Source organism: Nomascus leucogenys, chromosome 9 (assembly GCF_006542625.1).
Source record: "Nomascus leucogenys isolate Asia chromosome 9, Asia_NLE_v1, whole genome shotgun sequence".
Taxonomy (NCBI): Eukaryota; Metazoa; Chordata; class Mammalia; order Primates; family Hylobatidae; genus Nomascus; species Nomascus leucogenys.
The window spans coordinates 85,276,504-85,303,335 of NC_044389.1; the positions used below are offsets into that span (position 1 = coordinate 85,276,504).

General features: G+C 36.9%; 1 protein-coding gene and 1 pseudogene across 2 annotated transcripts in view; one reads left to right on the forward strand and one right to left on the reverse strand.

The window, feature by feature from the left end:
- SLC9B1 (solute carrier family 9 member B1) overlaps positions 1–26,832 on the reverse strand; it is a 119,317-nt gene that overhangs the window by 34,360 nt on the left and 58,125 nt on the right. For both annotated transcript variants that reach the window (XM_003257468.3, XM_004089041.3), the window contains exons 4-6: positions 11,146–11,316; positions 8,546–8,688; positions 6,378–6,505 (exon numbers count right to left, since the gene is read on the reverse strand). In XM_003257468.3, coding sequence (XP_003257516.1) covers positions 6,378–6,505; positions 8,546–8,688; positions 11,146–11,316 — 442 coding nt within the window. The remainder of the gene's footprint in view (positions 1–6,377; positions 6,506–8,545; positions 8,689–11,145; positions 11,317–26,832) is intronic.
- LOC100607416 lies at positions 21,441–22,814 on the forward strand (annotated as a pseudogene).

The window sequence follows — 26,832 nt, forward strand, 5'->3', positions numbered from 1 at the left end:
TAAAACAACAAAAATATGCCATTTTTTCAATTATCAGATTGGAAAACATTATAAAATTTAATAATATCAAGGATTTTCAAGAACAACAGGTATGCTCATAAGCTATTGGTATTAGGGCAAATTAAAGTGGCCATACCGAAGGGATTTTGGCAGTGTACATCAAACTAAAAATGCATATAACCCAGGTAACTATTCTAGACAAACTTATATTTATGTAAAATGAGACAAAATGCTATTTTTGTTGTAACATTGTAAATAAAATCTGCTGTTGACATACAATGTAATCTTATACAATTAAAAGGAATAAACTACGTGTGTATCCATCTTGAGATGGATAAACTTCAAGACTATTGTTGAGTGAAAAGAACAAATTGTAAAGTAAAATTTTCTTGGGTACGATTAAATAAAAATGCACAAAATAATACTCTTTTTTTTCTCTGGGTTCACAAATACATTTGTTAGAAGTCCAGAACATTATTTTTAAAGATCTAGAATGATAAGATAAAACTCACGAAGATGCTGCCACTCTGTCCCCAGTGGCACATGAGTGCACCCCACAGCACCATTGCCCCGGCTGGCACATGCAAGTATGCAGAACACCCCCATCCCACTCCTGCCGGCACTGCACCCCTGCCAACACATGCATACCTGCTGTGTGCTGCTGCTGCTGGCACATATGTGTGAGTGGGGACCTTGCTACAATCACTACAATGAAGCACTTTGGCTGGCACACCCCATCAGAGTGTTGTTGCCAGTGGACTGGGAACACCTCAGTGCCCAACCACATTGAGGGTGGATCTGCCTCTCCCAGTCCACTGACTGAAGGAGCATACCTCAAAATAATTGGAGCCATTTATGACAAACCCACAGCCAACTTCATAGTGAATGGGAAAAAGCTGGAATATTCCCTTTGAGAACTGGAACAAGACAAGGATGCCCACTCTCACTACTCCTATTCAACATAGTGCTGGATGTCCTAGCCAGTGCAATTAGGCAAGAGAAAGAAACACAGACATCTAAATAGGAAGAATGGAAGTCAAGCTTTGCCTCTTCATAGGTGAAACACTTATATACAAAGAAAATGCCATAGTAGCCTCTCAAGAGCTCCCAGAGCTGACAAATGACTTCAGCAATGTTTCAGGATACAAAAATCAATGTTCAAAAATCTGTAGCATTTCTATACACCAACAACATCCAAGCTGACAGCCAAATCAAGAATGCAATCCCATTCACAATAGCCACAAAAAAACTACAAAATACCTTGGAATACAGCTAAGCAGGGAGGTGAAATATCTCTACAATGAAAATTACAAATGAGTGCTCAAAGAATCAGAGACAAGAGAAACAAAAGGAAACCATTCCACGATCACAGGTAGGAAGAAGCAATATTGTTAAAATGGCCATATTGCCTAAGGCTATTTACAGAGTCAATGCTATTCCTATCATACTACCAACGACATTTTTCACAGGATTAAAAAAAGCATTCTAAAATTCATTTGGAGCCAAAAAAAAAAAAAGCCCAAATAGCCAAAGCAATCCTAAGCAAAAAGAACAAAGCCGAAAGCGTCACACTACCTGACTTCGAACTGTACTACAATGCTATAGTAAGCAAAACAGCATGGTTATGCTCAGCAAAAGAAATAATCAGCAGAGTAAAAAGACAACCTATAGAATGGGAGAAAATCTTTACAAACTATGCATCCAACAAAGTACTAATATCCAGAATCTGTAGGGAACTCAAAAACAGACATAGACCAATGGAACAGGTTACAGAACACAGAAATAAAGCCACACACCTATAGCCATCTACTCTTCAACAAACTTGACAAAAACAAACAATGGGGAAAGGAATCCCTACTCGGAAATTGTGCTGGGATAACTGGCTAGCCGTATGCAGAAAATTGAAACTGGACTCCATACGTTTCACTGTTTACAAAAATCAAGATAGATTAAAGACTTAAATGTAAAACTCAAAACTATAAAAACCCTGGAAGATATCCTAAGAAATACCATTCTGGATACAGGCCATTCTGGACATATCCTAAGAAATACCATTCTGGATACAGGCCATTCTGGACATATCCTAGGAAGTTTCAATTCTGGAAAACACTTTATGACGAAGGCGCCAAAAGCAGTTGCAACAAAAACAAAAATTGACAAATGGGACCTAATTAAACTAAAGGGCTCTGCACAGCAAAAGAAATCATCAACAACCTATGGAATGGTGGAATGGGAGAAAATATTTGCAAACCATGCATTTGACAAAAGTCTAATATCCAGAATCCAAAAAGAACTTAGAAAAATCAACAAGCAAAAACCTAACAACCCCATTAAATGGGCAAAGGACAGGAACAGACACTTCTCAAAAGAAGACAAACACGTAGTCAACAAGTATATGGAAAAATATTCAACATCACTAATCATTAGAGAAATGCAAAACAAAACTGCAATGAGATACAACCTCACAGGAGGCAGAATGGCTATTATTAAAAAGTCAAAAAGTAATAGATGCTGGTGAGCTTGGGGAGCTACTCCCAGGTCTTTGGAAGGCTGAGGCATGAGAATTACTTGAACCTGGGAGGCAGAGGTTGCAGTGAGCTGAGATTGGGCCATTGTACTCTAGCCTGGGCAACAGAGCAAGACTCCATCTCAAAAAATAAAAAATAAAAAAAAAAAAACAGAGAGAGAGAGAAAGAAAAACCCACAGCCAACATTATACTGAATGGGGAAAAGTTGAAAGCATTCCCCCCGAGAACTGGAACAAGACAAGGATGCCCATTTTCACCACTTCTATTCAACATAGTACTGGAAGTCTTAGCCAGAGCAATCAGACAAGAGAAAGAAATAAAGGGCATCCAAGTCAGTAAAGAGGAAGTCAAATTGTTGCTGTTCATGATGATATGATCATATAATGAGAAAACCCTAAAGACTCATCCAAAAAGCTCCTAGATCTGATAAATGAATTCAGTAACGTTTCAGGATACAAAATCAATGTACACAAATCAGTAGCACTGGTATACACCGACGGTGACTGAGCTGAGAATTAAATCAAGATCTCAACCCCTTTTACAACAGCTGCAAAAAACAAACCAACCAACAAACAAACAAAACCAAAGAAAAAACCCCAAGCAAACCAACTTAGGAATATACCTAACCAAGGAGGTGAAAGACCTCTACAGTGAAAACTACAAAACACTGCAGAAAGAAATCATAGATGAAACAAACAAACAGAAACACATCACATGCTCATGGATAGGTAGAATCAATATTTTGAAAATGACCATACTGCCAAAAGCAATCTACATCATCATTCTTCCCTGAACTAGAAAAAGCAATCCTAAAATTCATGTGGAACCCAAAAATAGCCCGCATAACCAAAGCAAGACTAAGCAAAAAGAACAAATGTGGATGCATCATATTACTTGACTTCAAACTATACTATAAGGCTATAGTCACCAAAGCAGCATAATACTGGTATAAAAATAGGCACATAGACCAATGGAACAGAATAGAGAACCGAGAAATAAAGCCAAATACTTAAGCCAACTGATCTTTGACAAAGGAAACAAAAACATAAAGTTGGGAAAGGACACCCTATTCAACAAATGGTGCTGAGATAATTGGCAAGCCATATGTAGAAGAATGAAACTGGATCCTCATCTCTCACCTTATACAAAAATCAACTCAAGATGGATCAAAGACTTAAATCTAACACCTGAAACTATAAAAATTCTAGAAGGTAACATTGGAAATACCCTTCTTGACATTTGCTTAGGCAAAGACTTCATGACCAAGAACCCAAAAGCAAAGGCAACAAAAACAAAGATAAATAGATGGGACTTAATTAAACTAAGAAGCTTCTACACAGCAAAAGAAATAATCAGCAGAGTAAAAAGACAACCTATAGAGTGGGAGAAAATCTTTACAAACTATGCATACAACAAAGTACTAATATCCAGAATCTATAAGGAACTCAAACAAATCAGCAAGAAAAAAACAAATTATCCTATCAAAAAGTGTGCTAAGGACATGAATAGACACTTCCCAAAAGAGATATATAAATGGCCAAGAAACATGAAAAAATCCTCAATATCACTAATTATCAGGGAAATGAAACAAAACCACAATGCGATACCATCTCACTCCTCCAAGAATAGCCATAATCAAAAAATAAAAAAAAAATAGATGTTGCCATGGGTGTGGTAAAAAGGGAACACTTTTACACTGCTGGGGGGAATGTAAACTAGTACAACCACTATGGAAAAGAGTATGAAGATTTCTTAAATAATTAAAAGTAGATCTACCATTTGATCTAGCAATCCCACTACTGGGTATCTACCCAGAGGAAAAGAAGTCATTATATGAAAAAAACACTTGCACACACGTTTATTGCAGCACAATTTGCAATTGCAAAAAATATGGAACTAGCTCAAATGCCCATCAATCAATGAATGCATAGAGAAAATGTGGTGTATATATGTATGTGTATATACACACATATATGTGTATATATGTATATATGTGTATACACACATATGTGTATATGTGTGTATACACACATATGTGTGTATATATACATATATGTGTGTGTATATATACACATATGTGTGTGTGTATATATACACATATGTGTGTGTGTATATATGTATATATGTATATTTATGTATATATATACACACACACATATATATACATGTGCATATATATATGTGTATATATGTATATATATACACACACACACACCATGGACGGAATACTACTCAGCCTTAAAAAGGAATAATACTTAAAAAGGAATACTACTCAGCCTTAAAAAGGAATGAAATAATGGCATTCACAGCAACCTGGAAGGAGTCGGAGACCATTATTCTAAGTGAAGTAATTCAGGAATGAAAAAACCAAACATTGTATGTTATGACTTATAAGTGAGAGTTATGCTATGAGGATGCAAAAGCATAAGAATGATACAATGGACTTTGGGGACTTGGGGGAAGAGTAGGAGGAGGGTGAGGGATAAAAGACTACACCCTGGGTGCAGTGTACACTGCTCTGGTGATGGGTGCACCAAAATCTCAGAAATTATCACTAAAAATATTTTCCATGTAAACAAACACCACCTGTTCCTTAAAAACTAATGAAAAAAATAAAAAAGACATGAGATCAACCTAAACGCCCATCAATGGTGAACTGGATAAAGAAAATGTGGCACATATACACCATAGAGTAATACACAGCCATAGGAAAGAACGAGATCATGTCCTTTGGAGCAACGTGGATGGAATTGAGGCCATTATCCTAAGTGAATTAACACAGGAACAGGAAACCAAATATCCCATATTCTCACTTATAAGTGGGAGCTAAACACTGAGTATACATGGACAGAAAGAAGGGAACAATCGTCACTAGGTGAATTTGAGGGTGGAGGGTGGAAGGAGGGGGAGAATAGAAAAACTACCTATTGGGTATTATACTTATAACCTGGGTGACAAAATAATCTGCATACCAAACCCCTGTGACATGCAATTTATCCATATAACAAGCCTGCTCATGTACCCCTTGAGCCGAAATAAAAATTGGAGAAGAAAAAAACTCTTAAGAGTTGTCACTTTGGGTAGAGTTATGGGCATTATGATTTGAAGGCATAGTCTAAGGTCATTCCTCCTTTATTTATAAAGTTCTAATTTTTAAAATAAAAGTGCATTTGAGTATTTTATCATAAACATTAATTTAAAAATTCACTGGATTTTATAGTAACTATGTAATAGATGAACTTTGCTATGAGTGTCATTGGAATGGATAAACAGAGACAAAAGTTGATGAATTAAGAAATGAAAAGGAGTTAGGATCTAGAGACAGTAGTTACAGGCTTATTTTGAGGAATTCAAACATAACACAAATGGATGGTAGATAAAGACGGATGGGGCAATGGATATACGGCAAGAGTTTTTGTTTGCTTGCTTTCTTTAAAATGGGAGAGTTTATATTTATACACCTATGTCTATATAAAATATTTCTCATATATATATATATATACACATACATATATATGAAATGTGCAACTATATTTACATATAGCTATGAGGAAGAGGCCATTAGATAGATTAAAACATACAGATATGTTATAATACAGATGAAAAGGAATAAATTGATCATGTGAATTTTCTTGATGATAAACATTTAGGGGCTATGAATGTTTGTTAAAAAAAATTCGTACAATTTGGGACATGGCTCTGCTTTTAATCAACTGCTTTCCAAGGATTTTAACACTGTGAAATGAATTTTAATAGAGCTTTTCTATACAACATTCTGAATATTTTAACAGTTTTAACCAAGCATCCTTAATTGAATATTTCCATAAGAAAAAATGGGAAAGAAATTACCCTAATAGAAATGCCCATTGCCAGGGAAATTTCATAATGAAGTGGGAAAAAACAGCAGCTGCACTTGCCTCCATAAGGCATGGACCTACAGCCAATCTGAAACAAACCGCCTTCAAATGCCTCAAAGCCTGAAATACAAAACAGTCACATTTAGATACATTTACAATGGCCAACAAGAAAATTATTTTAACAAATGTCGAACTATAAAGTCTTTTTTCATAAGAAGCTTTCACTAAACGAAATCTCATTTTAACAGATTGTCCCACTGGACTTTGAACTCTATTTTATATGTCATCATAGGTTGGATTATAAACAATTTCATCTTTTATAAAATATTATTGTATTTTAATTATTAAAAGATCAATTTTACTGTGATTAAATAGCTAATGCTACCTTCCCAAACTTTCCTAATAAATAGTATAATAATAGTGTCCTATTAGTGTTTTCCCATTAACTTTTTGATATGAACTGTTTGATTAACTTAATAAGTATAAATAGAATACCAACATGCCAAAGAAAATAACTTAAAAACTGCATAATTCATTTTAAAAGGGAAAACTTGGCCAGGCGCGGTGGCTCACGCTCGTAATCTCAGCACTTTGGGAGGCCGAGGCGGGCGGATCACGAGGTCAGGAGATCGAGACCACGGTGAAACCCCGTCTCTACTAAAAATACAAAAAAAAAAAAATTAGCCGGGCGTGGTGGCGGGCGCCTGTAGTCCCAGCTACTCGGAGAGGCTGAGGCAGGGGAATGGCGTGAACTCGGGAGGTGGAGCTTGCAGTGAGCCGAGATTGTGCCACTGCACTCCAGCCTGGGCGACAGAGCGAGACTCCATCTCAAAAAAAAAAAAAAAAAAAAAGGGAGAACTTTTCAATTTTCTCCTTGGTTCATACTTTCTACTGGAGAATATAATCTCATTGGCTATAATTATTTATGCTCTTGAGCTATTTCTATTAAACCACATTTGCTACATTTATTTGAGTGGCTGTCATATTCATGAATAGTCATCTTCTTATAGATAGGATTTATGATCCCTAGAATGTAATATTTTAAGAAATGCTTTAAAATATTAGATTTTACAATAATGCAAAGATAATCAGGAACATAATCCTGTGGAGAAAACGTCATAAAAAATTACTGAAATTCTTAATCTCCCTAAAAAAAGAAAAAGAATTTTATAAGGTTTTTCTTACCCTATGTTAACTGAAAAGTACATAGTTCTCCATAGAAGAGCCTCCCAAATAATATAGGTGCTACATAACATTTATCTCTGTGCAAATTATTAGATCGCTAATAAAGACCTTACAACACAGTCAGTTCTCTTCATATCAGTGATTATGATGGCTAGAAATAGAAATTAAGGTGCCAGTTTCTTTTTTTATTTTATTAATATTATACTTTAAGTTTTAGGGTACATGTGCACAATGTGCAGGTTTGTTACATATGTATACATGTAACATGTATATGTGCCATGTTGGTGTGCTGCACCCATTAACTCGTCATTTAGCATTAGGTATATCTCCTAATGCCATCTCTCCCCCCTCCCCCCCACCCCACAACAGTCTCCAGAGTGTGATGTTCCCCTTCCTGTGTCCATGTGTTCTCATTGTTCAATTCCCACCTATGAGTGAGAACATGTGGTGTTCGGTTTTTTGTCCTTGTGATAGTTTACTGACAATGATGGTTTCCAGTTTCATCCATGTCCCCACAAAGGACATGAACTCTTCATTTTTTTTATGGCTGCATAGTATTCCATGGTGTATATGTGCCACTAAGGTGCCAATATTTCTATACAGTCATTTTTTCTTCTGTTTTTTTCTTTGTTTGTTTGTTTTGTTTTGTTTTTTTTGAGATGGAGTCTCACTCTGTCCCCCAGGCTGGAGTACAGTGGCACTATCTCAGCTCACTGCAACCTCCGTTGCTCAGGTTCAAGCGATTCTTTTGCCTCAGCCTCCAGAGTAGCTGGGATTACCAGGTAAATGCCACCACGCTCGGCTAATTTTTGTAGATTACAGGCATGAGCCACCATGCCCGGCCTTTTTTTCTTTATCTTAGGTTTGTTTACAGACTCCACTTGGAACAGGTAAATAAAATTTTTCCTTCTTTTTCTTTCTCACCATCCTCTAATATTTGAAATAACCTTACTCGATTTGTAATTGTAAATCTACCTGTGGATCGAGTCCAAGCCCAGCTTGTATTAGAATAATGGTAAGGGCAATGCTTCTTAAAATTGAAGACCATGTCTTAGAAACATGGACATGTTCATTGATGAATGGAACATTCCTAATCATAAAACCAGCCAGTAACATCCCTTAAAAGAAAGAAAATAAAGATACATGACAGTTCATTTTTCTGAGAAAGAAAACGGAAATGTTTACTTTCTTCTCTAATACACTATGTCTCTCATTATTTTGGTAAAAGGCAGGTTACAAGCAAGTAGGGAAGGCAGCATGAATAAAGGAATGGCGATAAGAAACAATACACCTAAATGGGGTTCAACAATTAATTTAGTGTTGCTGGAACATACAGGGCAAGGAAAGGAGGGAGGAGAATGAGTTTGGTGGGCCAGAACATAGAAAGGTCTCCCTCCACTTTGGCAAAGTAAGGCACCATGGGAAGGTTTTAGGCCTTGGTGAATTAGTTAGGGATAAAACTGGAGACAGAGACCAAATTGAAGGCTCTGCCACAGTCCACGCAAAAGTTGGAAACAAACAGCCTAAGCTAGAGCAAAAGAGAAAGTTTGGAGAGGAGGAAAATGATTCAATAAATACTTAGAAGGTGCTGCAAGAAAATTGTGGATACAGAAGGGACAGCAGAGATAAGATGTAGAGATTCTCTCTACTGACAGTGTACTGAATATATATTTATTTTTGGGGACAGGGTCTCATTCTGTTGTCCAAGGTGAGTGCAGTGATGCAAACATGGCTCACTGTAGGCTTAACCTACTGAGCTCAAGTGATCCTCTTGCCTTAGCCTCCTGAGTAGCTGAGACCCAGAAAAATTTTTAATATTTTGTAAAGGCAAGGTCTGCTATGTTTCCCAGGCTGGTTTTGAACTCCTGGGCTCAGGCGATCCTCCTGCCTTGGCCTCCCAAAGTGCTGGGATTATGGGCATGAGCCACCATGCCTGGCCCACTGTACTGAATATTTAGATATATTTGAATACAGTAAGTTCTCACTTAACATCGTTGATAGGTTATTGGAAATGGCAACTTTGAGTAAAATGGTATATAACAAAACCAATTTTAGCATAGGCTAAATGATATAAACAAGAGTCAATTTCCTACAGCATATTTCTGGTCACAAAACATCACCAAACTTCTAAATAAAGATCCAAAACACTTCTAGTATTAAACAATGAAATAAATGTGAGCTCTACATACATTTTACAAAGTTTTATAAAAACAAATAAGATAATTATTTACTTAATTTTTGGTGAATTCACAAGTGATGGTGGTTATAGCAGTGATGGTTAAAATCAAAGAATAAATGTTTACAAAGTGAAAATTGTAAGGAGCACCTCCTCCCACTATGCAGTTCAAAAACAATCATAAATATGGTAGGCTGGCTAAGAGTTGTCATATCACATTGTTTATTGTCATGCATTTGTATGGTTATCATATACTTAACAAAATTTTATTTTACAATAATTTGTATTCATTCATTTATTCATTGTACAATCCACTAGTTCAGGGTCATGGTACAATCCACTAGAATACTAGTTCAGGGTCAAAGATGACTGAACCTTAATCCAAAAAAATCAAGGAGGGACTCCCTCCCTAACACATTCTATGAATCTAGTATCACAATTATACCCAAATCAGGCAAAGCCATACACACACACACACACACACACACACACACACACACACACACACTACTGGTCAATATCCCTGATGAACATAGATGCAAAAATTCTCAACTAGCAAAATGAATTTAATAGTACATCAAAAAGATAATATAGTTAAGTGGGTTTTACTCCAGAAATACAAGGATGGTTCAACATGTGAATCATTCTTCCATAAAGACATATATACACATATGTTCATTGTAGCACTATTCACAATAAAAAGACATGGAATCAACTTAAATGACTAAATAAAGAAAATGTGGTACATATAAACAATGGAATACTATGCAGTCATAAAAAACAATGACATCATGTCCTTTGCAGCAACATGGATAGAGCTGAACACCATTATCCTAAGTGAAATAACTCAGAAACAGAAAAATCAAATACCACATGTTCTCACTTATATGTGGGAGCTAAACAATGGGTACATATGGATATAAAGATGGAAATAATAGACACTGGGGAGTCCAAAAGGACAGAGGGTTGGAGGGTTAAGTTTGAAGAATTACCTATTGGGTATAGTATTCACTATTTGGTGATGGGTTCACTAGAGCCCAAATCTCACCATTATGCAATATATCCATGTTCCAAACCTGCACATGTACTCCGTGAATCTAAAATTTTTAAAGATTCTATTAAACAATAAAGCAACAGGAATAATGTGCTAAGGATATTAAATTTATTTTAAAAATAAATTTTGGATAAAACTTGTGAGTGTATATATGTAGACAGAGAAATAAATGTATCTATAAAGGAGCTGTACACACACACACACATACAGTAAATACATACATGAAGAAACTATATAAAACATACTACATTGAAATATTTCTGAATTATAACTAATTCAACAAGAAAATGTTCAAAATTTGCATATAGTCAATAATAAAGAAAAGAGAGCTAATTATATACTTACCAAGAAGAGGTGGAAGTGGAGGCACTAAAGGTATTCTAATGCGTTGTAAAATTTTTCCCCCAATAATGGCACTATAAAAAATAATTAACAATCCAAATAAATTTCCACCAGGGAGAGCTTCAGAGCCTAAGATTGACCAGGTCATACACCATATCACAAACAGTGTAACTCCTGAAATACAAAAAAGCGTGCAGCTATATATCTACATACACATAGATGTATACAAACAAAGGATCAATTCTCTTTTATCATATATGCTAATAGCCAGTTCTGTAAAATGATATATGGTATAGATCAACATTGCTTACTAGTTTGGTGAAAGAGATATCTGCTTAACATATATTCCAAATAACCTGTCAATTTATGAAGTAGGTTTTAAACAAAGTGTTTTCATTTTAAAAATATTTAAAACCTATATGTGGGCCAGGTGCAGTGGCTCACGCCTTAATCCCAGCACTTTGGGAGGCTGAGGCAGGCTGGATCACATGAGGTCAGGCGTTTGAGACCAGCCTGGCCAACACAGTGAAATCCCGTCTCTACTAAAAATGCAAAAATTAGCCAGGTGTGGTGGTGAGTGCCTGTAATCCTAGCTACATGGGAGGCTGAGTCAGGAGAATCGCTTGAATCCGGGAGGTGGAGGTTGCAGTGAGCCAAGATTGTGCCACTGCACTCCAGCCTGGGTGACAGTGAGACTCAGTCTCAATAAAAAAATAAAAAAATAAAAAAAACCTATATGTGAACTCTTGAAAATGCTAACTTATAATACATGATAGTTAAAAACATCATGGCAATATGATGAGATTTACTTCATTTTATATTTTAAAATAACTTTTTCATCAGGATGGAAAATAAGAGGATGATTGGCTGTGATAAGAATTCACAACCTTATTGAAGATCACAGTGTTAAGGTGCCAAATCTTTTAACAGGAACCTACTAAATCTTTGTATTGAAATGATAATTCAACCAATATTTGGCATAAATGTATTAGACGAGGTAATGGCTGGAAGAAATGAACCTAGATTTTGTGGGAATAAATATAAAGTATCTTAGATTATGTGTAGGAGGTAGAGGTAGATAAGATGAGTAGGTGTAAGTTACTAGACATCTTGTTTCTGGCAACTAGGTGCTACTCACTGAGGAATCCATAGGTTTCTGTAAAGGACAGACAATAACATGGTAAATTTCCATATGCTAATTAAATGGCTACCTTTATTTGTTATGAATCATAATTGCTAATGCTTTTAATATTCTTAAAACAGCTTACATGAATTTTTTAGCTATGACCCCTTTCTGGCTGTATAGAATTTGCCAGGGTAAAAGAGGAGGATTTTGACTCACTCCAGGTAGAAAGTTAGAACAAAGTATCTTTCCTCCTCCCCTCTGATTATTGTCATCCTGCAAAACTGGAAGCCTTGAGGGCTAAACTCTTACTAAAAGAATGGACCAGGCTGGGCATGGTGGCTTGTTCCTGTAATCCCAGCACTTTGGGAGGCCGAGGCGGGTGGATCACCCAAGGTCAGGAGTTCAAGATGAGCCTGACCAACACAGTGAAACGCCGTCTCTATTAAAAATACAAACAATTAGCCTGGCCTGGTGGCGCATGCCTGTAATCCCAGCTACTTGGGAGGCTGAGGTAGGAGAATTGCTTCAACTCAGGAGGCGGACATTGCAGTGAGCTGAGATGGCGCCACTTCACTCCAGCCTGGGTGACAAGAGCAAAACTCCATCTCAAGAAAACAAAACAAAACAAAAACCAAAAATTAAAAAACACAGACCAGAAAATGCCATCCTACTGACAAATTGAGAAGACAAGGCAGTTTGTCTTAGCTGGTCTCTGGGTGGCAAAGTCTTTTTTGAGAATTCATATGTAAAACTGGCCTCATCCAACTTATGTGTAGGGCTCAAATTACATTGTGTGCACAAGTTAGGGATCCCAAAGTTCTAAACCTACCATAAAAGTGTCCCTGCATAGAAGTATCCCTAGAACACTTAGTAGATGCTAATTCAAAAAATCTCTAATGACACTCCTGATCCCAGACTGCATAAAGTCTCAAAGGTAAAGCCAAGTGAATCTAACTTAAAATAAGAAATATCCCATGAGCAAAAGTTAACAGATACAACAAAGAATGGGATTAGATGTCTAAATGCCTCAGCTAATAGAACCACTAGATAGACACTATAAAATATGTATTTTCAAAGGGACTAGAGACAATTTTTAAAAATTGGAGACATGAGAAGAAGAAATTACTTGGAAGTATTGTAAAATAATTAAATAGAACATCTAGAAAAAACTTTAAAATTTACTCAACTAAAAAAAAACCCACTAAGTACATGGATACATATGTAACAAACCTGCACATTGTGCACATGTACCCTAAAACTTAAGGTATAATAATAATAATAATAATAATAAAACCCACTAAGTACCCAAATAGCAGTCTAGACATGGCTGAAGAGAGAACACAGCAAAGTAGTAGATATGAGGAAATTACTTAAGAGCATAGCACACACACAAAAAACCGAGGTGGAAAATGACAGATTTAGATTATGGAAAAGATCTAAAACACAACCAATGGTAGTTTCAGAAACATAATTGAAAGAATGAAGAAGATATAATATTTGAGAAGAAAACTGCCTTCAAATTTTACAGAATTGATTAGGGTTTTTATTGATTTGGGCACAGGAAATCACATGAGTTCTAATCAGGATTAAATAAAAATAGATACTTAGATAAAATGTTGAGAAACTATAGACTACCAAAGGCAAAAATAAAATCTTAAAGAATCTAGACAGAGAAAGAGAGATTAATCATAATCGAATAAACAATAGAGCAGATTCTCAATTCTTATCAGCAACAATAGAAGATGGAAGATAATTAAATAACATCTTCAAAGTACAGAGATAAAGAAACCATTCAATGTTGAATTCTGTAGCCAGTTAACTGTCACTCGAACAAAAGACAAATGAAAGATATTGTCAAACAAATACACTTAAGAACATATGCCATTTTTTACCAGGGACAAATCTACTGAAAGATATGCTTTAGAAATATGACATAGAACCAAAAAGGAAGGAACAATGTGCAAAGAAATTGGTAAAATGTAGGTTAGTCTAAACAAGTATTGGTTGTGTAACACATTACTAATGAAAATTGTTAATCAGAGGATATAAAGATAAGGTTGGGAGGTGACATGAAAAGGTTGGCAATTTATTTCCACACCAAAACTCCCCCCCAAAATTGTAGAAATACCAAAAACAATCATTTCAGGACCCTGAAAACTCATCAAAGGCAGTTATCAAATTTAAGAAGCATTTATTCTTGAAAAAAGTGTTAGGGTTTTGGGTAGGATTGGTAAAAGTCTGAGCCCTTCCTGACTGGGGTTGCTCCCTGATATGGTTTGGCTTTGTGTCCCCATCCAAATCTCATCTTGAATTGTACTCCCATAATTCCCATGTGTTGTGGGAGAGACCTGGTGGGAGATAATTGAATCATGGGGGTGGTTCCCCCCATACTGTTCTCATGGTAGTGAATAAGTCTCACAAGATCTGATGGCTTTATCAGGGGTTTCCGCTTTTGCATCTTCCTCATTTTCTCTTGCCGCCACCAAGTAAGAAGTGCCTTTCATCTCCCGCCATGATTCTGAGGCCTCCCCAGCCATCTGGAACTATAAGTCCAATTAAACCTCTTTTTCATCCCAGTCTTGGGTATGTCTTTATCAGCAGAATGAAAACGGACTAATACACTCCCATCTCTCTTCTCATCCCCAAGCTCAGCTGGGAAAAACTGTAGTTTTACCAGTTTGAAGCTGGATGTAAAACCCAGCAGCTTTCCTGTTAGGGCTGGGGGCAGGGGTGGATTTGGTATGGAGTAGAGGGAAGAAATCAATGGTTTTGCCAGTTAAATATAGCAGAGTGGTCTGGGAATGAACAGAGAGAATTGCAGTTTTGCTAGTCTGAGGTTGCAGTTTCAACTGGGGAAGTAGAAGACAAGACAAAAATTTAAATGAGAGATCCTGAGGGTCAATAGGTGCAGCAAACCACCATGGCACAAGTATACCTGTGTAACAAACTGCACGTTCTGCACATGTATCCTGGAACTCAAAGTAAAATTAAAAAAGAAAGAAAGAGAGAGAGAGAGAAAGAGAGAAAGAAAGAAAGAAAGAAAGAGGAAGAAAGAGAGAGAAAGAAACAAAGAGAAAGAAAGAAAGAAAGAAAGAAAGGAAGAAAGAAAGAAAGAAAGAGAAAGCAAGCAAGCAAGCAAAGAAAAGAAAGACCCACATGCAAGGCTAGAGTTTCCAGTTCCAAGTTCCAGTTCTCTCACTGAGAAGAGTGGCTCACTGTGCCTAAACTGTTTATACAAACAATGTGGTTTACTCTGAACAGCTGCTTTTCTTCTGGGAGTCTGGAATTCTGGTATATGTGAAGGAGAGTAACCTCTGTAAAATCCTGAGTACTGAGTCTCTAATGAGACTCTGGTCCCAGTAGACGACATTGCACATGTGCTGTCAAAATTTCATGCTGGGGAAGAGAAACACATCCTTGTAACTCCATAGGAGATGATTCCAGGAAGTTTGTGCCTGGTATCCTCCAGACTTTACCACATTCAACTTTTTCCCTTTGCTAATTTTGCTTTGTATCCATTCACTATAATAAATTAAAAACCTGAGTATTACTCAAAAAAAAAAAAAAAAAGAGAGATCCTGGAAAGGAGAGAATCATAGAAAGTTTGAGATAAGTTCTCCACACATATACGGCCGATTGGAAAAGTATAGAAGTGCAGGAAAGACTCAAGAGAGTATGACAAAAAGTAAAAATGAAGTAAGACTTGAGTATTAATTGCAACTTTGAATGCATTCACCCACCCACCCACAGATTATTTGGCAGAGAGTGGAAGCCTTACTAGCTTTAACATAATGTCTCTCCAAAATCAAGCTATGCAACAGACACAAAGGAAATCCCTAGAAAGACAGGCTAAAACAACAATAACAACAACAACACAATATAAAAGACATCACTGCTGAAAACCACTGGGCAGAAGGATTACACAGCACAAGTATAGCCAATTACCAAAACAATAACAACAACAAAAACAATCACAAATAAAAACCAAATCCAGATTTGCTATAATGTATAATTAAAGTGTTTAGTTTTCAATTAAAAATTATCAGACATGTAAGGAAACAGGAAAATATGGCTCATACTCTAGAAAAAAAGCAGTGAATAGAAACTGTCTCAATTCAGATATTGGATTTAGAAAGAAAGTTTTCAAAGTATATATTATAAATATGTTCAAATTAAAAATATGATAATGTGCTGTCTAATAGAGAATATGAATAGGAGACAGAATATGTTTAAAAATAGAATCTAGAATTGAAAAGTACAACAGTTAAAGTGAAAAAGTCACTAGAAAGGTTCAATAGCATATTTGACCTTGTGAAAGAAAGTACTAGTGAACTTGAAGATAGACCAATAGAGGTTAATCAATCTGAGGAACAAAAAGAAAAAAGAATGAAGGATAATAAACAGATCCTCAGAAACTTATGGGATACCATCAAGAGCACTAACATATGCATAATGGGAATTCCAGGAGAAGAGAGAGATAAGAGGGCAGAAAAATATTTGAAAACGTAATGTCTGAAAACTTCAAAAATGCTATGAAAAACATTAATCTTCAGATATAAGAAGTTCAACAAATCTCAAGTAGGATAAACACAAAGAGATTCACACCTAGAGCCATCATTGTCAAATTGGTGAAAACCAAGGATAATAAGAAAATCATGAAAGTAGCAAGAGATGACTTATCACATACAGGGGAACAATAATATGATCAATACTGGCATTTTTATCTGAAAAAAATGGAGGCCTTATGAAGCAACATTTCAAAAGTGGAAAGAAAAATAACTGTCAATTAAGAATTCTGTATCCAGTTAAATGATCCTTCAAAAATGGAGCTGAAATAAAGACATTTCCAGATAAATAAAAATAAAGAGAACTTATCCTTGCTAAAGAAACACTAAAGAAAATGCTTTTAAGATAAAAGGATATGACACCAGATGGCAACTTGAACCTATAAGGAATAAACGGCACTGGAAATGGTAAATAAATTTGTAAGTATAAAAGATTGTGTGTGTGTGTGTGTGTGTGTGTGTGTGTGTGCATATTCTGATTTCATCTCTTTTTTTTAAAAAAGCATCTGATTATTATAGGCAATAACTATAACAATACTGCTGAGTTCATAGCATATAAGAGGTACATTGGATCAAAGTTGCTATATAACACTGGAATTAAGTAAAAATTATTAAACCAAAGTAGATTGTAAAAAGTGAAGATGATTGATTATTATAATCCCCAAAGGTACTTGGGAGGCTGAGATAGAAGTATTGCTTGAGGCTAGGAGATTGAGACTAGCCCTAGCAACACAATGAAACTCTGTTGATATAGTTTGGATATGTGTCCCTGCCCAAATCTCATGTTGAATTGTTATCCCCAATGTTGGAGATAGGTCCTGCTGGGAGGTGAATGGATCATGGGGGCAGATTTCTCATGAATGGTTAGTACCATCCTCTTGGTGCTATCCTTGGGGCAGTGAGTAAATTCTTGTGAGATCTCGTCATTTAAAAGTGTGTGGCACTGCCCCTTGCTCTTTTACTCCTGCTTTCACTATGTGACATGTCTTTGCCTTCTGCCATGATTGTAAGCTTCCTGAAGACTTCCCAGAAGCAGAAGCCTCTATGCTTCCTGTACAGCCTGAAGAACTGTGAGGCAATTAAACCTCTTATAAATTATTGAGTCTCAGATATTTGAAAGCAATGCAAGAATGGACTAATACACCTGTCTCTAAAAAATTTAAGCAAAATTACCCAGGTGTGATGACACATGCCTGTAGTCCCAGCTACTTGACAGGCAAAGATGAGAGGACTGATTGAGCCCAGGAGTTTGAGGCTGCAATAAGCTATGACCATGCCATTGTCTCTTAAAAAAGTAAGCCCCAGAGAAGCCGGGCGCAGTGGCTCACACCTGTAATCCCAGCACTTTGGGAGGCTGTGGTGGGCAGATCACAAGGTCAGGAGATGGAGACTATCCTGGCTAACATGGTGAAACCCCATGTCTACTGAAAATACAAAAAAATTAGCCAGGAGTGGTGGCGGGCACCTGTAGTCCCAGCTACTTGGGAGGCTGAGGCAGGAGACTGGCGTGAACTCAGGAGGTGGAGCTTGCAGTGAGCCAAGATCCCGCCACTGCACTTCCAGCCTGGGCGACAGAACAAGACTCTGTCTCAAAAAAAAAAAAAAATCAACAGAGAAATTGAAATAGGGCACTAAAAATACTTGGTTAACATGAAAGAAGCAGTAATGTAAGAAAAGAAAAACAAAAAAACATGACACATAGAAAACAAATAACAAAATGTTAAATGCAAGTCCAACCATATCAATAATTATGTGAATGGACTAAAATAAAAAGGCAACTACTACTGTACAGGACTTTAAAAAAACAAGATTCAGCTATATGGTGCCTACAAGAAACAAACTTTAGATAAAACAAGCAGGTTGAATGTAAAAGGATAGGAGATTAGGAGACATATATATATATATATATATATGCAAATGGTAATTATGGGTGAAAGAAGAAAACACAAGTGTAATTAGTATATATATGTAATTTTTTTAACCTGTCAGTTTTATTGTCTGTAAAATGGGGATAAAAAAATTATCTCCTGCCAACATAAATAGGTTTTGTTACAATAAAATGAACTAGTGAGCATGAAAGAACATTGCAATCTGTTAAGATGTTCTTCCAGGAATTCTTGCATTCTAGGAGAATCAGAACATTTCTGGTAATATAATTTTTGACATTTTTGAGGAAAGATATTTTTTAGGATATATGCAAAAAGAACACTTTATCTTATCTAATTACATCATGGATTCTCTTTTTGCATTGAGATTTTGCTTGAATATCAATAGACAAGAGAAGGGGGTGGTTCAGGCACTTGTCTAGTGAGCGGAACGCTGACAGGAAGCAAGGAGCCGGAAGGATGCTCCCCTGTGCTGTTGGTCAGGGGCCTGCTTGGCTAGTGCCAAGGATTTGTTCTCAGTGACAAGACAAACACAGAAATGGAGAGTGGTTACAAACTTCTATAGCAATTTGACACTGTATCTTATAAAAAGTAAATGTCAGTCTACATCAAATAGGAAATTAAAAACAAAAACAATTGGGTATTAATCTACTAAGCTTAGTCCCTAGGTGACAAAATAATCTGTACAACAAACCCACATGACACAAGTTTACCTATGTTACAAACCTGAACATGTACCCTGGAACCCAAAATAAAAGTTTTTTTTATAAAAGAAAAACAAAACAAAAAACCACATCTGTTTCTTCATCATAGATAATTTGAGAAGCACTAGTGTCACGAAAAAAGAATAATAAATAATATGTACATTAAAACCCACCAGAAAACATATATGCAGTGGGATATCTTTTTGGACATTAAAGAAATGTGAGAAATCACACATATATTCCTAATGAACTTGACTATATTATATATATATATATATGTTTATTTAGAAGTATTAAATTGAATTAAGTATTAAATTTATTTTTTAAAAAGTGGTATAAAGGAAAGATGTTCTGATTAAGAAGGATAGGTAAAGGGCAATTACAACTCTGAGTAGAGAAATAGTAAAATGCCCAGAAACAGACTGGCAAAGGCTATGGAGCAATTAATCTCACAAAAGGAAGCAGAATTTATTAATATAAATAACAAAGTATTGCTGATACTTAAATAATTGTGAGTTATACTGAAGAATTATTTTATATTTTAAAATAGCAAAACCCCCCAAAAAACAGTGTGATAAAGCTGTGGTGAGGTTTGTACATTTTAGGAAGCCTTGTTATTTTTAGCTCATATGGTTTTTTGATAAGTAAAAATAAAAAAAAAGTTAAAAATGATTTCTCTGCTGCTTAAATTCTGATACACATCTCCTACTGCATGGTAAGATATGAGTTTAGAGTCACTATATTTTTTTAGTAGTTCTGCTAATAAGAAATGTTCATTAAGCTTTATTTTATTTATTTATTTATTTTTTTGAGATGGAGTTTCGCTCTTGTTGCCCAGGCTGGAGTGCAATGGCGTGATCTCGGCTCACCACAACTTCCGCCTCCTGGGTTCAAGCGACTCTCCTGCCTCAGCCTCCCAAGTAGCTGGGATTACAGGGCATGCAGCACCATACCCGGCTAATTTGGTATTTTTAGTAGAGACAGGGTTTCTCCATGTTGGTCAGGCTGGTCTTGAACTCCCAACCTCAGGTGATCCGCCCGCCTCAGCCTCCCAAAGTGCTGGGATTACAGGCATGAGCCACCGTGACAGGCCTAAGCTTTACTTTCTAAAAAATATATTAAAATTGATATTTCTCTATTATCTAATCATAAATTACATCAAATATGCTGTTTTGAATTTTATTTTTCCCTTTAAACATAAAGACACATGTTCAGCTCATTGTGCTAGATAAATTACCAGTGCGATCACAAATTAAGAAATGCAATTCAATGAATTTTGCATACAAGGAGTCCTGAAAGTGTTAATAACTTTTGATGCAAAGATAATTTTATGAAAGTAATACAAGACTAAAAAAGGTACAAAACAATTACTATGTAAGTATCTTCCTTTTTCTGAATCACCCATGATTACTTTTTTCACCAAGCAAAAACTGACTACATACTTCAGATCTGTCTCAAATCTCCCCAGCCTCTTTTCCTAAACCTCCCCAGCCTCTCAGGACAGACAGGCTGCTCCTATACTTTGTGCATTCTGCTATTTTTAGCAAGAGGCCTATTTTGTCAGTGTTGTCTGAATAGTATTTGCCAAATCCCAGACTTTCAGTCACTTATTATTTGTTTACTTATTTATTTATTTGGCTCTTTTCTTATATTTCCCTTTTCCTTTTCTTCCCTTTCTTTTTCCGTTTCCTCTTCCCTTCCTTTGCTAACTTATTTTTTCCCTTTAATTCCCATTCACTATTTCCATGACTGTCAAATAGTAGGTTGATCCTTTAAAATATTCCTTTTTAAAATTTATTGTACTTTAAGTTCTGGGATACATGTGTAGAACGTGCAGGTTTGTTACATAGGTATACACGTGCCATGTGGTTTGCTGCACCCAGCTACAATATATCTTAAAATGAATAAAAGTGGAAACACACAGGAGACGTGGTGTATGGGGTGAGTGGGTTGCCAAGTGGATGGTGGCAGGGTGCTCCAGGGTGGCCAGTGGGGCTAAGTGCTGTGTATTCCAAGCATGGCGGGATTCCTGCCTTCCTGTGTGGCAGACTGTGGCATCTGATAAGAGCCACTTGGTGCCCACCCTGGCTCCTCCATTGCCTTGCTCTCAGCCCCTGGCATCCAGCCCACACCTGGAGGTTGAGCTGCACCCACTGCTCTGGGTCTCAGCCCTGTGATCCTCAGTAGATATTCCAAGCTTGGCTATGCAGGCAACACTGAGCCATAGTTTACTATTCTTTCATGTATTTCTATCAGAGAGTCGGCAAAGGTAGTTGACAAAGCCCAAAGGAGAATGTTGAGGGGAGTTGATGACCTTGACTTTTTCATACAGGATGAAGCCATTGATAAATCTATGTATGCTACAAAGTGGTTAATATGACATGGAATCACTGAAGACTGGGATATTATGGAAAGGTCCATGGAGCAAGTGGTTTTTAAATATCTTTGAGCAGAATCTGAGGACCATTATTTTTTAATGACAGAACTTCCACTGAATACACTAGAAAATACAGAGCATTTTTACAGAAATTATGTTTGAATTATTTAATGTACCAGGATTCTACATTGCAGTTCAGCAGGTACTGGCCTTGGCAGTATCTTGGACATCTCAACAAGTGGGTGAATGTATGTTAATGAGTATAGTCATTGACAAAGGAGATGGAGTCACCCATGTTCTCCCAGTTGTGGAAGGTTATGTAATTGGGAGCTGCATCAATCACATCCTGATTGTAGGTGATACTGTGTATTTCATTCAACAGCTGCTAAGGGAGAGGGAGGTAGGAATCCCTCTTGAGCAGTCACTGGAGACCACAAAAGGCATTAAGGAGAAATACTGTTACATTTGCCCTGATATAGTCAAGGAATTTGCTAAGCATGATGTGGATCCCTGGAAGTGGATCAAACAGTACACAGGTATCAATGTGATCAACCAGGAGAAGTTCATAACAGATGTTGGTTACAAAAGGTTCCTGCAGCCTGAAATATTTTTTTACCCAGAGTTTGCCAACCCAGACTTTATGGAATCCATCTTGAATGTTGTTGATGAATACAAAACTGTCCCATTGATGTGCATTGTCCACTGTATAAGAATGTTGTTCTTTCAAGGGGTTTGACCATATTCAGGGATTTGAACCTCAATTACAGAGAGATTTGAAGAGTGGTACATGCCAGATTAAAACTCACTAAGGAGCTCAGTGGTAGGAGAATCAAACCTAAGCTTGCAGAGGTTCGGGTGGTAATCCATCACATGCAGCACTATGCCTTATGGTTTGGAAGCTTAGTGCTAGCCTCAACTCTGGAGTTATTTCAGGCCTGTCACACCAAGAAGGACTACGAATAATATGGCCCCAGCATCTGCCACCACAGCCTTCTCTTTGGAGTAATGTCTTAGTGTCCGCCTTGAAAGCATCATTTAATAGTGTCATGTTGGGGAACAAGTGTCCTTCAGAACCCAGAGAAGACTACCATTTCTAAATGACATTTGGTGTTGATGTCTGAGCAGCATGCTTGCATCACCTAGTGCATGAGGCACAGGGCAGAGTCATTTCAGTAAAAGCCATTTCTTTATGTGTTGACTGTTGTATGTCCACTCCTTCTCTCACTCCCTTTCTTCATGCTTCCCCAGTTTCCCTCCTCCTTTTCACTTGAGCTTTTTTGTTGACAAATACCATTCTGAAGGAATTCAAATGTGACTTCGAAAATTGTTAAGAGGAAAAAAATTTCAAAAATGGCCCAAAATAGTTCTCCCCCAGGAAAGAATGCAGTGGTATAAATCCTTTTCCCCCAGCCTATTTTTATAAATAAAATGTTATAAACTTAAAATACAAAAAACCAATAACATAGCATTATTTACAGGATGCAATTAAAGCAGTGTATAGAGGAAAATGTATAGCTTTAAAAACAGAAAGAAAAATAATCTAAAATTGAAAATTAAAACTTCCATCTTAAGACTCTAGAAAAAGATGAGTAAACCAAGCCAAAAGTAAGTAGGATGTATGAAATAAAAAGGTCACAGTGGAAAACGATAAATACAGAACAGGATAACATTAAAAACAACCAAAGAAATCCAAAATTGCTTATTTCAGAAAGTCAAGCAGATAAATAATATTTAGTTACATTGACCAAGAAAAAAGAAAGAAGATACTAATTCCCAAAATCAAGAATCAAAGAGAAATATCACCACAGACCCTACCCTTAAAAGGATGTTAAGAAAATAGCATAATAACTTTAAGGCAAAAAATTGGACAACTTAGACAAAATAGAACAATTCCTAGAAAGACACAAATTACCAAAACTGACTCAAGGAAAAAGGAAAAAAAAAACAAATACCAATATCAAGTAAAGAAATTGCATCAGTAATTTCAAATCTTCCTATAGAGAAAAAATATACTTCACTGGTGAATTCTATCAAACTATTAAGGGAGGAAATAATACCAATGTTACAAAAACTTTATTCAGGAAATAGAGGAGGAAGGAAACTTCCCAACTAACTTTATTTCATTTGATATCAATACTACCCTGATATCAAAACAAGACAAAGACATTACAAGAAAACACAGCTATATACCAATATCCCTTGTGAACCTAGACATAAAAATTCTTAACCAAATATTAGCAAACGTAATTGAGCAACATAAGAAAAGGATTTTATACCATAATCAAATGAAGTTTATCTCAGGAATGTGAGGTTGACTTAACATCCAAAAGTCAATGTAATAAACTATATTAACAGAATAAAGGACAAAACCATATGATCACCTCAATAAGAGACAGAAAAGCATTTGACAGAATTCAACACTCATATATTAAAAAAAATCTCATCAACTTATGAATAGAAGGGAACTTCTTCAAATGATCAAGGCATCTACCAGAAGCCTATAGCCAACATACTTAATGGTAAAAATGTGCTTCCCTCTAGATTAGGAAACATGCAAAGATATCTGTGTTTACCACTTCTATTTAACAATGCACCACAGGTCTTAGTTTGTGCAATAGTCAAGGAAAAAAGGTATGGAAAAAAGACAACTCTTTTTATTGTTAGCCTTGTATACAGAAAATCCTAAGGAACACACCCACATACACACCCACATACCACACCCCCTCCCAGACTTATGAGAACTAAGAGGGGGGCTTAGAAAGTTTGTAGAGTATATGATCAATATACAAAAATCGGTTATATATGTAGTAGCAACAAACAATACAAAGATGAAATAAAGAAAACAATTCCAATCACAATAGCATCAAAAATAAATGTCTTAGTTTGTTTTATGTTGTTACAATAGAATATCTGAGACTGTATAAAGAGGTTTATTTAGCTCATGTTTCTCCAGACTGGGAAGTTCAAGAAGCATGGCACCAGTATCTGCTTAGCTTCTTGTGAGGGCTTTAGCAGTGCATCACAACATGGCAGAAGACCAAAGAGGAAGTGGGAATGTGCCAAGAGGCCAAACGCAAGGTACAACCTTGTACAATGGGTTGCTTTATAACAATCCATTCTCAGGGTAACTAATCTATTCCCACAGGAACCAATCCAGTTTCATGAGAGCAAGAACTCATTCACTACATGAGGACTGTACCAAGCTGCTCAAAATGGCAGAGCCCCCATGACCCAAGCATCTCCCATTAGGCCCTACCTCTTAAAGGTTCCAACATGATTTTTGGCAGAGACACAGAAACCATGGCATTCCACCCTTGGAACCCCAAACTCATGTCCCTCTTACACTATAAAATGTAATTACTCAATCTCAATGGTCACCAGAGTCTTAATGTATTCCAGCAACAATTCAAAGGTCAAAGTCCAAAGTCTCATATAAGACTCAAGGCAAGTTCCTTCTAGCTATGAGCCTGTAAAATAAAATAAAAAAAACAACAACAAGTTATTTACTTCCAAGATACAATGGTGGAATAGTCATATGGCAGACAGTCCCATTCCAAAAGGGAGAAATAGGCCAAAAGAAGAAAGAGGTGACAGGCCTCGAGCAAGTTCAAAACTCAGCAGGGCAGACACTAAATCTTAAAGCTCCAGAATAATTATCCACTCCATGTGCTACCTCCTGGGCACAGTGGGGAGTTTTTATCCCTAAAGCCTTGGGCAGCTCCACCTCCATTGCTTTGTTGGGCATAGCCACACGGCTGCTCTCACTGGTTGGAGTTGGATACCTGTGGCTTTTCCAGGCTGAGGTCGTATGGTGGCAATGGCTCTATAGTTCTGGAGTCCCACTGGTGGTCCAATTCATGGATTCACTAGGCATTGCCCTGGTACAGACTCTTTGTGGCAGCTCCAACCCTACATTTCTGCTCAGCATTGCCCTAGGGGAGGTACACTGCAGTGGCTCTGGCCCTGCAACAAATCTCCACCTGAGCTCCCAGTCTTTTCATTACATTCCTTAAAATCTAGGTGGAAGCCACCATGCCTCCACTTCTCTTGTATTCTGCACATCTGCAAAACTAGTACCACATGGTTGTAAACGCCATCAAGGCTTACCGCTTGCACCCTCCAGAGTGCTGTCATGAGCTGTATCTGAGGCTGCTTGATCCATGACTGCGTGCCACCAAGGTTTGTGGTTTGTATCTTGTGGAATGGCAGCCTGAGCCACACCTGGGTATGATTGTGCCATGGCTGGGGTGGCTGCTGAGGGCTGTGCCAGAATTTGGGGAGCAGGATCTCAAAACAGCATAGGGCAGTGATGCATGGGTTCTGTCTCTTAAAACCATTATGTCCTCCTAGACCTCTGGAGAGGCAACCTCAAAAATTTCTGAAATGTCTTCAGGGCCTTTAAAAAATTGTCTCAATAATTATCAACTGGCTTTCTTCTCTCAGTGCTAATCTCTTTAGTATTGGTTGTTCTGCTGCACCCTTAGATTCCTCTCCTGAAAATGCTCTTTCATTCTCTACCACATGGCCAGGCTATTAATTTTCAAATTTTTATGCTTGCTTCCCTTGTCATTTTGCATTTCACTGAATGTAGTAAGGAGTAACTACATAGCTGCTCTATATTTTGCTTAGAAATTTCTTCTGCCAGGTACCCTAGTTCATCACTCTTAAGTTTGGCCTTCCACAAAACCTTAGGGCACAAAGTCTTAGAAACAACACAGCCAAATTTTTGCTATGGTCTAACAAGGATGACTTGGTCTCCAGTTCCTAATACCTTGTTCCTCATTTCTATCTGAGATCTCATTAGAATGGCCTTTGCTGTCCGTATTTTTATCAGCATTGTGGTAATGACTACTTAACCAATCTCTAGGAAATTCTAAACTTTCTGTCATCTTTTTGTTGTCTTCTGAGCCCTCACTGAAATTATCCTTAATGCTCTGTTTATGGCAATACAGTCTTTTCCTAGTCTGCTCCTTCAAACTTTTCCAACTTCTGCCCATCACCCAGTTCCAATGACGCTTCTGCATTTTTGAGT